General features: G+C 49.1%; 2 protein-coding genes across 2 annotated transcripts; both read left to right on the top strand.

Moving 5' to 3' along the window:
• The first annotated feature begins 28 nt into the window (after nt 1-28).
• On the top strand, nt 29-3,325 carry ppp1r15b (protein phosphatase 1, regulatory subunit 15B). The gene is made up of 2 exons (XM_086118674.1): nt 29-2,310; nt 2,581-3,325. The coding sequence occupies exons 1-2, from the start codon at nt 739-741 to the stop codon at nt 2,794-2,796; spliced, it is 1,788 nt and encodes a 595-aa protein (XP_085974800.1). The 5' UTR covers nt 29-738; the 3' UTR covers nt 2,797-3,325.
• Nucleotides 3,326-4,501: 1,176 nt separating this feature from the next.
• aldh4a1 (aldehyde dehydrogenase 4 family, member A1) lies at nt 4,502-11,236 on the top strand. The gene is made up of 15 exons (XM_086118572.1): nt 4,502-4,648; nt 6,359-6,455; nt 6,552-6,644; nt 6,717-6,764; nt 6,887-7,042; nt 7,114-7,263; nt 7,354-7,428; nt 7,501-7,688; nt 7,886-7,959; nt 8,038-8,234; nt 9,004-9,051; nt 9,134-9,286; nt 10,147-10,268; nt 10,361-10,479; nt 10,798-11,236. The coding sequence occupies exons 1-15, from the start codon at nt 4,530-4,532 to the stop codon at nt 10,908-10,910; spliced, it is 1,752 nt and encodes a 583-aa protein (XP_085974698.1). The 5' UTR covers nt 4,502-4,529; the 3' UTR covers nt 10,911-11,236.
• Nucleotides 11,237-11,776: the final 540 nt, after the last annotated feature.

The following is an 11,776-nucleotide window of genomic DNA, read 5'->3' as shown; positions in this document are numbered from 1 at the left end:
TCCCCCCACCCGCTTTTTTTCGCCTGTCACTGTCAGACGTTCCCTTGACTTTTCTGATGAAATCTTTTGGTCGCCGAACGGAAACGAATAACGCGGTTGGAGGCCAAACTTTTGCCCTGAAAGTCAATATTAACGCCTCAACTGGGAGTTTTAGACTTGTAGACGACACCAGAATCCATTTTTGTGACGTCCAGTGTTTTTTCCCTTTCTTTTTCGGAAGAATTTTGGCCATTGGCGAGCTGCTAAACTGAGCTAAAATAAGCTAAGCTAACACGAACGGAGGAGCTTCCGGACCGGTACGCTCCGCTCGGCGTCCGGAGACGAGCAGCATGGCTTGGATGCGGTCTTGCCAGGTCCCCGGTGTTCCTCGTGCGCCCCCCGCTAGCGCATCGTCGTGCAGAACGAAGCCGAAGGAGCAGCGACCGCCGAGCGGCCAGAGCGCCGCCGCCGACCTCAGCCGCGTTGCCGTCCGACTTCCCCGAGTGCCCGCCAATCCCCACTGTCGCTGTGCTGCTCACCAGTCCGAGTAAGCGGGATGTCTCCAGAATGGACACTCTCCCATTGCGAAAACTTTTAGTGGCAAGTGAAGTCAAACGTGGACTCGAGAGCTGTCCGTGTGACGTCACAGCTGTCACATTACCAACTTCTGGAAACTGACCACTTTTTAGTGTTGTGTTTGTGTGTGTGTATGACAATTCTACTAAAGCATTTGGTCACTTTTTCCTTGGAAGGCAAAACATGTTCAAAAATGTCAGTAGCGAGGGTGGACTGCCAGGCGGGCGAAGTCTGGCCACCTCAGCCGGCCTGCGCGCATCCTCCGCCGGCCTCGCTGCTCAGGAAAGCTCGTGGCTCAGCTTGCTCTCGGTGCTGTCCAGGCCCGCATTGTCCTTCGTCTCCAAATATCTTCCGGGCCTCGGCGGCGGAGGCGGCGCCACCTCCGGCTCGAAGTGGCAGCCCAGCGGGACACGTGTAGATGTGACCCAAAACCAGGAAGAACTCAGCGCACCCACTTGGTCTTGGCTCAGCGATAGCGAGCAGTCCCTGTGCCAATTAGGAATTAAGCCTGGCCAGAACTCCGAGGCGTCTTCCTCTGGTACCTTTTTCGCTTGGGACGCACAGAGCTCCTGGAAGGACGAGATGAGGGGCCGGTGGGGAGGCTTATGGGGGGGAGACCCACTATCCTTTGATTTGTCCCACGCTGACCTGCGATCAGTCCATGAGGACTTTTGTGCCCCGCAAAGCTCAAAGTTGACAAAAGAGCAGTGTTGTATTTTGGTCTCTGGCAACCTACGTTCCGAAAGCGCTGGAGCGACAGTCCACAAAGAGGAAGCGTTGGTCAATGCAGGCCCGGATGGCGTCCAGAACTGCGGTGTGGTGGCGACCGACCAGGACAACGGCTACTACAGCCTGGAGGAGGAACACAGCCTCAAGTGTCACACGTGCCGCTCTGCCGGTGCGCTCTGCAACGCGCACGTCAAGCAGACGGACGCGCCGGGTCACACCATACTGGACAGACTCCCTGATCGGATGGCCGACAAGATTGAGGCGGGTCGTGTGTCTGAGGAAGGCCCACCTGACGAGATGATGGCAGAGTGTCACACAACTATCGATGGGATGGCTCACACCCGCCAGTCAGCCGCGGCGTCCTGCGACATGCACGTACAGCCCACGAATTGGACGGATTCGCAAGGTGACGTGACTGAGGACAGCCCGCCCGACGATGCGACGGTCGATAAGATGGAGGCGAGTCATGTGACTCGGATGGCGGTGCCGCAGTGTCGTAACGTCGGGATCGCCTTCATCATGGGCTGCCCGTGCAGCGATGATGACAGCCAGTCAGACACGGACTCTACCCACGATGATGGCTTTGATAGCTCAGGCTCGTCTGACCTCTCGTCCGACTGGTCTTCGTCTGATGAAGATGAGGAAGGTGGTGGTGACGAGGAGACGTCACGTTTGCTGGCGTCATTGTGTCGCCATGATGACCCGTACAACCCTCAACACTTCAGTGCCCGGCTCCACACGGGCTGCGCCGCTCCCCACCCCGTTCCTGTTGCAACTACTGCCACTGTGTCGCCCTCCTTGCTCCCCTTGGGTCAGGATGCGTGGGACGATTCTGGCGGCGAAGCAGACGATCCAGAAAGCCTCCTCCTGCTGGCATCGTTGACCCCTTCTGACCCGTACAGTTTGCTCAACTTCCAGGCTCCGCTCAGCACAGGGAAAGCGCAGTCTACGCCCCCGAGGGCCACGGAGCTGCCCGCCGCTGACAGGATGGACGGCGGCTTCAGACCTTTCGCCTCAGCCAAAAAGGTACACTTTTATTTTGTTATCCAAGCTCACTTCCTGAGAGAGCATGACTTCCTTCTTGTTTCCACTTCACCAGGGAAAGGTGTCATGTGATGTTTTAGGTACTTTGACCAATTACTGTGTTTTTTGTTGTTGTTTTTTTTAACACTTTGTAGAACTTTTACTTCCTGGTCAAGATTTTATTTGAATTTGTAGTGCCACTTCCTGTGTCTGTCTGATGTACTTTATTCATGATTTGAGTCTCACTGGGTTAAGTGTTCCCGTGTTGTTCAGGTTCGTTTCAGTGACGTGGTGGAGGAGTTCTTCATCGCGTCGGGCTCTGACGCGGCCGAAAAGGAAGACCGTCGTGGACCATGGGAGGAGGTGGCGCGCGACCGAGGCCGTTTCCTGCGGCGCTGCCAGGAGGCGGAGCTTACCCTGGCTTACTGCCTGCAGCCCGAGCATCGGCGCCGGGCATACTGCCGCATCAACGGGCACGAAGCTGACTAGGCTCCAAGCGTAAGCTGCTGCGGCAATAGCCTCACCCCTGCGGCGGCCACGTCTGACTGACGAGCTCTAACCTGTGATGCCAAACGAAACTAGTGTTTTTTTTTTTTAACCCCCCGCCCATGAACTGTGTTCGATTGGAAGCCAAAGAGTGCTCATGTGACAACTGGTCACATGCCAAGAGTATTGAGACACTTTTGACATACAGTACATGCAACATCCATGGAGCAAGCATTTTCCATGTCATTTGAGGCACACACACACATAAAGTATCAGACTTTATCTTTTATTGTGAAGCGCCACCTATGTATTAATACTGGAGGTCTAATTTCAATGAATGGAAATTGAGTTGATTAGCCGAGCAGCATTGAGACGTTTGATTGGTTCTTTAGACAAGAAGTCAAGAAAGACTCAAATGTGGGGAGTATTTTCAACACAAATGCTTCTGTTGTATTTTTGTAAGGCGTGGTCAATGGGTGGGGTCACTTCCTGCTGCTGTTTGCTCACCTGATCAATAAACAGGTGAACTGCTTGACTGCTTGGTGGTCAGTCTTCGACTGGGATTGGCTGCTCATCCTCAAATGTGTCAGCCAATAGGAGGAGAATAATTATGTGTTGGGGTGAATGGAGCATTGTTTAAAATTGCCTTAGTTTTGTTTTTAGAAGTTTAGGTTTTTTGGGTGACGGTTTTTAATCACATTTTAAAATTTGCATTTTGAAGGGATTACTTTTTAGCAATTTTCAGGAGTAAACAGTTAATATTCAGTCTTTAATGAATTTGATAACCCGAGATAACTAAAACGCATTTTGCCACTAGGTGTCGACTGAAAATGACATCACAGTTGCTCAGGTCTCAGGTAACCACAAATAATGAGGTACGTATCAGGAGTGTCGATCATTTTTATGGTGGGTCCCTTGCAGGAGAATCCTCAACGCTACACCCGCTTCCTGTCACCCATTCATCAGTTCACACACACGTGGACTTTGTTCATGTACACTCAGGATCTTCGCGTGCGTCTTGGGGATGTACACAGTCTGCACTCATGGAAAAAATGGGCAGGCCACTTCCGTTTCTTGTTCATTTCAAATGCCTGTCACAACCTTTTGGATAACTATGACATGAAAAATAGGTCCTAAGAGCTGAATTGAAGAATTGATATGTCGTTTTTCCATGTATATGCACTTGATAAGAAAAACCAAAATCACTTCAAAATAAGTTCTTATGGCGTCGCACTGACGAAACACTGCTTTTCCTGTTAATCCCAAAGTACACGTTTCCTACTAGCCGACATTCCAATGGACCCTTTTGTAGCGAAGAGAAACATTTTTGTCTTCATCTTGTGCTCCATTTGGGTCCGACAAACCAGATAGCGTCCACTAAGTACAGTTCAGTGCAGACGACAGCGACACCACGTGGTCATCGACATGGTCACGCTGTGTGTGTGCGTGTTGTGGTCATGTCAAGCATCCGCCTGTCCAACCAAGATCCTTGAGAAGCGAGAACGAGATCAAATGCCAACGAATTTATGAGAGAAGATTGTTTTGCGTTAGGATGAGGATAAATAATTGACTGGCTGAGGGCCGGGCTGTGACTCAGCCAATCAGTTTGCAGTACCAGTCAGTTGTGTCGTCTGATTGGTGCCATTTTTTGGTCGTCCTTCGTTGTATAAATAAAGAGGACCCTTACGTCAGCTGTTAGGAGGCGGTACCGGACGGTTAAGTGGGTGTTGCTGCTGATGTTGCCGCTACTGCGTCACTCTTGTGCTCGTGCTGCTGCTGAAAGCATGCTTAGAGTGACAACAGTAGTAACGACAGCAGCAGCTGCGGCGGCGGCCAGACGGCCCTCATGGCGCGGGTGAGTTTACTCGTGCCCCGCACAGGCAAGCGAGAAGCAGCATAAGTTGACGGCCAGACAAAAACAATTCGACTCGGTCACCTCGGCTGGAAGTCATCCAGCTAACGCTAATGCTAACAACTGATTGGGGCACGACATGCGAGAAGCCCCGCCCACAATGTGGCTTCGCGCGAACATGGCAGCCAACATTGGTTAACCTCGCCGTTTATTTCAGTCTTTATTCTGCGTGTATGCTCGCGCGCGCGTGTCTATGATGTCTGTCTGCCTCCTGGTCTGTCCGTCCACCTGTTTTTGTGAGTGAGTGTTTTGCCAAGGTCCAAGAGTGCTGAGCAGCTAATTACTAAGATAGTATGTGTGTGCGTGTGTCTGCGCTGTTGCATCACGTAAACTCTTTGACATAAGTTAATGTTCCACATTTCACTCACAGAAACACAAGAAACCGGGTGAGACGCTCCAGCGAAGAAGTAGTCTTTCATCTTTCGGCAGTAAACATTTTGTGTTATCTTAGATAAGACGTGTCATCACAATGATTTTTGGGCCATTGCAGTTCAGCAAGATTCTTCTGCTGTTTTTGGCTGGCTTGAAGTCATGCAGCTGCAGAATCTCCAGAATGAGGTTGAATGAACAGGGCCATTCTGGACACATCTTCCGAATTGCTGATTAGAGTGACTGTCTCGTTCCGACAGTTTTGCGTTTGAACTGTGTGACAAGAGGTCTCCACTTCCTGTGCAAAATGTCTTTACAGGAAACTTGTGGATTAATTTTCCAGTTGATGATCGCAAGTTGTCCAGGCCCTTATGTAGCAAAGCACCTCATCCTATGATGTTCTCACTGTCATGATTCACAGTTGGGATAATATTTTGACGTCGAGCGCGATGCTGTTTTTCCTCCATGCGTGGTGGCCGTGCTGTGTTTCCCTGTTGTTTGCTGACCTTCAGCTGTGTTTGGCGGGCAAGTTAATAAGTTAAACAGTACATGAAGTCACTGTTGACGCCTGGAGAAATGTGCACTTTTTTCAAACACCTTCAGACGTCATTATTATCATTTAGATATCCTATCTGTTTTTTTTTTCTCAAATTGCTTGAACAAACCAGCGCTTTTACTCGGTCGTACCAAAATGTGTTTTATTTTGCATTGTTTGCTCTTTTACATACTAAAAATACAGAAACACAGAACATGTCGGAGCTCTGTTCAAGAGTAATGGAAAAAGTTAAATTAACAACCATGTTATTAAATAACCAAGCTTACATTGCGGTTTTCCAAATAGTGCTTCAGTAAGTTCAGAAGTTCATCTTGTTGGACCCATTTGCAGTTGCAAGACAATCGTTCATTTGCGGGTCTCGGCTTCTTTGCAGATTACGGATAACTCCGATTTGGCGCACGCAATTTCGCAGTCGCGCTTCAAAAGGACGTGCGGCTTTGTGCAAAGCTGCTCACCTAACAGTTTTCAGGAGTTTGTTTTAATTAGCCATCGGTGGATGCTAGTCAACGGGAAACACAAGAAAAACAGGAGCAGAAAACATTTGTTTGTAACAAAGATGCTGAATGCGAATCATGAATCAATAAGAAGCTATTGCACCCATGAGCCTCAGGTCAACACGCGAGTGAGCGTTGTTGATCCACATTCAAATGCGCCATGTAACCTGTGGGCAGAAAAGTGGGAATTGAGCTGCGGTGCGAGTGTAAGCCAAGCTTGTATTGTGCTTTCAGTTTGAAGGGTTCGGCCTGGTGCGCCAGCGTGCCGGTGAGGAATGAGCCCGTTCTCGACTTCAAAAGCGGGAGTCCCGAAAGACAACAGCTCCTGCAGGTCTGATTTTTTTGCCGGCCCTTCTGCACGCAAGCCATAAATTGGTCAATGCAATGTCATGTCTCCTTTTTTTTTTCTGTGTGCACGCGTGGTCAGGCACTGGAGCAGGTGAAGTCGAGCACGGAGGAGATTCCTTGCGTGGTCGGCGATGAACACATTTGGACCGGTGATATCCGATACCAACTGTCTGTGAGTCCGCGCCTTGTAATCGGTTACTTGTGGAATCATTTCTTGAGCTGTCACATCTTTTCTCTTTTCAAGCCGTTCAACCATGCACACAAAGTCTCCAAGTTCTGCTATGCCGACAAGGTGACAATCTGCGCCGCTGGTTCTCAATCAGCAAATGACGATGACTCATTTTCAAAGTTTGAGAACCCCTGTTATGCTGCACATCCAAAAAGTGGATATGAATATCAAGCGCGTGCTTGCAGGACCTTATCCACAAAGCCATTGGGGCGTCGGTGGCAGCCCGACGCGAGTGGGACCTGAAACCCGTCCAGGACCGAGCGGCGGTCCTTTTCAAGGCGGCGGACGTCATCAGCGGACCCAAACGAGGCGAAGTACTCGCTAAGACCATGATTGGACAGGTGAGCGACTCACATTAGCTTTAGCTGCCGCCGCTAAGATGTTAATAAGACCTGGCTCTGCGGGCTCCCAGGGCAAAACGGTAATCCAGGCGGAGATCGACGCTGCCGCTGAGCTCATCGACTTCTTCCGCTTCAACGCCAAACACGCCGTGGAGCTGGAGGCTGCGCAACCGATGGACGCCGAGGGCAGCACCAACACCGCCATCTACCGTGGCCTTGAGGTAACACGTGAGCGCCTCATTCCCTCCTTTTTTCATTCAGGAGAGTCAAAACAACCCTTTTCCTGCCCCACACCCCCATTTTACCATCAGGGCTTCGTGGCCGCCGTGGCTCCTTTCAACTTCACCGCCATTGGCGGGAATTTGGCAGCAACGCCGGCCGTGATGGTGAGTGAGACGGGGAAAAGTTTTCCTGGCGCACTTTGCAAAAAGTCACTTGTGCATGTGCGCGGCATTCAGGGTAATGTGGTCCTGTGGAAACCCAGCGACACGGCCATGTCGGCGAGCTACGCTGTCTACCGGATCCTGCGTGAGTGTGGCCTCCCGCCCAACATCATCCAGTTCCTGCCGGCTGACGGTCCCGTCTTTGGAGACGCCGTAACATCCTCCGAGCACCTGGCAGGAATCAATTTCACCGGCAGTGTCCCGTAAGCACTTCGTTCAAAGCAGCTTTCCACATTGACTTTGGAATTCAGCTGAGTCGGCTTTCCAATTTTATTTATTCAAATTTTTTTTGTGTTTTGTTTTTGTGACCAAATTTTGTCCTGGTTTTCCTTCGTCTGATTGATCTCGATACCCCCCCAAAAAAAGTCCCATGTGACCATTTTTTCTTCTTTGCACGCAGGACCTTCAAGCACCTGTGGAAGCAGGTGGCCCACAACCTGGACATGTACAAGACCTTCCCCAGGCTGGCCGGAGGTGAGGACCGACCGACCGTCCGTGCTGGCGGCGGCAGCAGAACTCTTCCGTCTCACCTCTTCCTCCTTGTCCTGTCAGAGTGCGGCGGCAAGAATTTCCACTTTGTGCACAAATCTGCGAACGTGCGCAGCGTGGTGAACGGAACGGTGCGCTCGGCCTTCGAGTACGGGGGCCAGAAGTGTTCGGCCTGCTCCAGGATGTACGTGCCCGCCGGCCTGTGGCCCGACGTCAAGCAGCAGCTGCTCGACGCCGTCAAGCAAATACGCGTGGGAGATGTCAGTTCCTCTTCTTCATTTTCCCTCTCCTCAAAGCTTCTCCAGCAGGGGTTCGGGGTGACTAAAGTATGGCCGGCCGCTCACATGCGGCCCACCCAGCATTTCCGTTTCCATTTTTTTCCCACAGCACCAATTCACAATGTAGTTATCGGAAGGCACTTGACATACAGAGAGCCTTCCTATGTGAATTGCAGTTCATATACATGAAAAATGTACTCTTACTTGTATTTCTGAAAGCGATCAATATGACATTAGTAACATGCAACTTAAGCCACCATGCTATGAAAATGATGTTCGCTGATAGGAAGTAGAATCCTGACATGCGAAGCATGTTGTGGTGCATTTTTTTTAGAAGCCCCGTGCCCGAGGAAAAAACAACTAAACAGAGACAGAAGTCACAACTTTTGTCTTGCACTTGTGGCCAGACTTTGGCGGCCTCGTGCTGACCTCCGATCTCGTACGTTGCGACAAGAAACAAATGATTGACACCCCGTTCGGCATGCCTTCTGACTGATTGGGTGTTCCGGGTTCTCTGGGTCTTGTAGACACTCAAGACTTTTGTTTTTTAACAGCTTTGTCATATTTCTACCACCGTACTTTCAAGTCTTTACAACCATAATAATCAAATATTTAATAAATAGGGGTTGGGGGTATTTGGGGGAGGCGGGGACAGGTGAAATTGTTAATTCTTCTTTTTAAAAAAAAAAAACGTTTGAATAATTCTTTTGCCTGCGTGGAAAATGAAACGTGGCTTGTTCTTGTCTTTCAGCCTGTGGAAGACTTTGGCGCCTTCTTCTCGGCCGTCATCGACGACAAGGTGGGGCCTTCCTGTCGCACGCATGCATGCACGCACACTCCGACGCACGCACTGACGTCTTGCCGTGAATGTTCACTGTCAGTCGTTCAGCCGTATCAAGAAGTATTTGGATGATGCCAAATCATCCCCCGAGCTGGAGGTTATCGCTGGGGGCAACTGCGATGACTCCAAGGGGTACTTTGTGGAGCCCACCATCATCACCACTAAAGACCCCCAACATCCCATCATGGCCCAGGTCACATGCGCTACTTCCTCTGTCTGCTCGACTTTTGCTCTTTGTGTTGTGAGTCAAAGTTTGAGTTAGGAAAATGCCCTGCATGTGAGCCCCGCTCATTGTTTCAGAAATAAATGCAAATACAAGGAGCTGCTGTAGGCTACAACTCACAGCCCAGACAAACACATGAAACGCAAGATGAGCCTTGCGTCACTCATCACGGCTGTAACTGTTGCTATTAAATATTTTTTTCAGTTTGCAAAATTTCAAGTTGAAGAGTTGTAATGAAATGAAAGCAGACATCCTCCATCCATCCATTCTCTGATCCGCTTTATTAACTCATTCAGTACCAGCCAATTCTGGACCAAGTCTGAAAAGACGTTTAAAAACGTCTTTGGGAGTGAATGAGTTAAGATTAAGATATCCTTTATTTGTCCCACACTGGGGAAATTTACAGTCTACAGCAGCAAGATTGTGGGTAGAAAGAAGAAAAAAAACAAACACCGTTCAATTAAGTGCAATATAAATACAAAATGGATAAGTCGCAGTGCTATTTACAATTGTTTTTCACATCATTTAATTATTATTATTATTATTATTATTTTTTTTTTATTCAGCAGTCGGTAGGAACGAGCGGCGGTATCTCTCCTTCTTGCAGCGCGGGTGTAACAGTCTCTGGCTATTATCCTCACAAAGGTTACAGGGGGTGCTGGACCCTATCCGTGCTGTCTTCGGGCAGAAGGCAGGGTACACCCTGAACTGGTTGTGTTTATGTGGCTGAAAATTGCACTTGTGCTTTGAACTGAAAATGAATGGTGTGAATGTGTTTGTGAATGTCTCCTCTGACTTTCTGTCGGGTGATCGCCGTGTTTGTCTTTCAGGAGATTTTCGGTCCGGTTCTGTCTGTGTACGTGTATCCGGATGATGACTACAAGGACGTTCTCAGTTTGGTGGACCGTACGTCCCCTTACGCGCTGACCGGCGCCGTCTTCGCTCTGGATAGGTAAGACTGCGCCTGCCTGGGGGCGGGGCCAAACACTGACGTGCGATACGTGGCCTGTTGCCTTTTGATTGGTGCCCCATGACCTTTTTCAGGAGCGTGGTGGACGAGGCGTCCAAAATCCTGAGGAATGCCGCAGGGAATTTTTACATCAACGACAAGTCGACAGGCTCCGTTGTGGCGCAACAGCCGTTTGGGGGCGCAAGAGCGTCAGGTCAGAACCAACACCGAGACAGTGGCGCCTTGACATACAGATAGGTTTTTGTACATTCCAGCCGCTGACAAAACACAAGACAATTGAACTGTGCATTTCAAACAGCCGTGTAGTTTAGCCATTCCGTTCACTTGCTTCATGCTAATTCGCATCTATGTTGCAGTGCTATAATCTTGAAGTAACAGATTGAGCACACATGACAGCCCAGGTTCAATGGGCAGGCTTTGTAAGCCATCAAGGCACCACCACGTCTTATCTGGAGGTGCACCATAATAGAGGAAGGGGAAATCAACTTTTTTTTTTCTTTGCGTTTGTCAGGCACCAACGACAAACCGGGTGGCCCACACTACGTCCTCCGCTGGACGTCTCCGCAGGTCGTCAAGGAAACGCACGTCCCACTCACACAGTGGAAGTATCCCTACATGGCATAAGGGGGGCGCCTCCGCTGCCGTCCAATCGCACGAAGCCGTCCAGCGTGCCCCGGCCCACTTTGCACTGAACTCTGCCGTCAATGTCGACGGAGCGACAACTGCGTGACGTGTTTCAAGAGGAAAATCGACGACTTTTTATAAATATATTTTTATAAATCTACCTGCAAATCAGTTCAAAATCAATTGATATTAATATATGTAATTAGGCAATTGTGAGTGTTGAAGATCTGGCATGTTTCTTTTTTCTTCTAACAAACACTGTGAAGTTATGAAACAGTTTAGTTTTGACTGAAAAATAAAAATAACGTGACAGATCACACCTTCTACTTATGGTTGTCGTTAGCTTTATTTATTTAAAAAAATATACATGCAACAAAACACTCCAACTGGGGATACCAGTGGGCCAAGCAGTCCAGATGGAAACTATTCAAGTATGACATGCTGATTGCTTGAGCGTATGGGATGCGTTCGGAAATGAATGGAAGGGGCATCCATTAACCACTCTCGGAATAGTGCACAGGAATATTATAAGAAGAGCAACAATATTACGCAGCTGGTGACTTTGATTTACAAGACATAAAAATGACTTTACCAGTGATCTGAATGGGAACGAACTCCTTAATGTTGTTTTGCCGAATGCGGAAGTGAAACCGATCCCATTTCAACATAACTGTCTAAGACGTTGAAACGTGACACTGATCACTTTGTAACGTGGAGTTTGTCACATCGTGAAACGTACGACTTTTAAGGTGAAAGTCATACCGCGAGAATGTGATACTTATTACTAAAAATAATTATTTTTTTCTAGTCTGGCAGCAATACGTCAGAACAGCAACAGTCTTTGCAAAAAAAAAAACGGTGACCTT

This window comes from Hippocampus guttulatus, chromosome 8, assembly GCF_054856545.1.
Source record: "Hippocampus guttulatus isolate MCC_2025c chromosome 8, RoL_Hgut_1.0, whole genome shotgun sequence".
Lineage (NCBI taxonomy): Eukaryota > Metazoa > Chordata > Actinopteri > Syngnathiformes > Syngnathidae > Hippocampus > Hippocampus guttulatus.
This window is presented reverse-complemented; position numbering and strand designations above follow the sequence as displayed.

What these genes read in the sequence shown, in the direction of transcription:
- ppp1r15b (XM_086118674.1), top strand. Translation starts at nt 739, where the DNA reads ATGTTCAAAAATGTCAGTAGCGAGGGTGGACTGCCAGGCGGGCGAAGT. An exon ending in CTTTCGCCTCAGCCAAAAAG is followed by an intron (nt 2,311 to 2,580) that starts GTACACTTTTAT and finishes CGTGTTGTTCAG; the next exon opens with GTTCGTTTCAGTGACGTGGT.
- aldh4a1 (XM_086118572.1), top strand. Translation starts at nt 4,530, where the DNA reads ATGTTGCCGCTACTGCGTCACTCTTGTGCTCGTGCTGCTGCTGAAAGC. An exon ending in AGACGGCCCTCATGGCGCGG is followed by an intron (nt 4,649 to 6,358) that starts GTGAGTTTACTC and finishes TTGTGCTTTCAG; the next exon opens with TTTGAAGGGTTCGGCCTGGT. An exon ending in ATATCCGATACCAACTGTCT is followed by an intron (nt 6,645 to 6,716) that starts GTGAGTCCGCGC and finishes TCTCTTTTCAAG; the next exon opens with CCGTTCAACCATGCACACAA.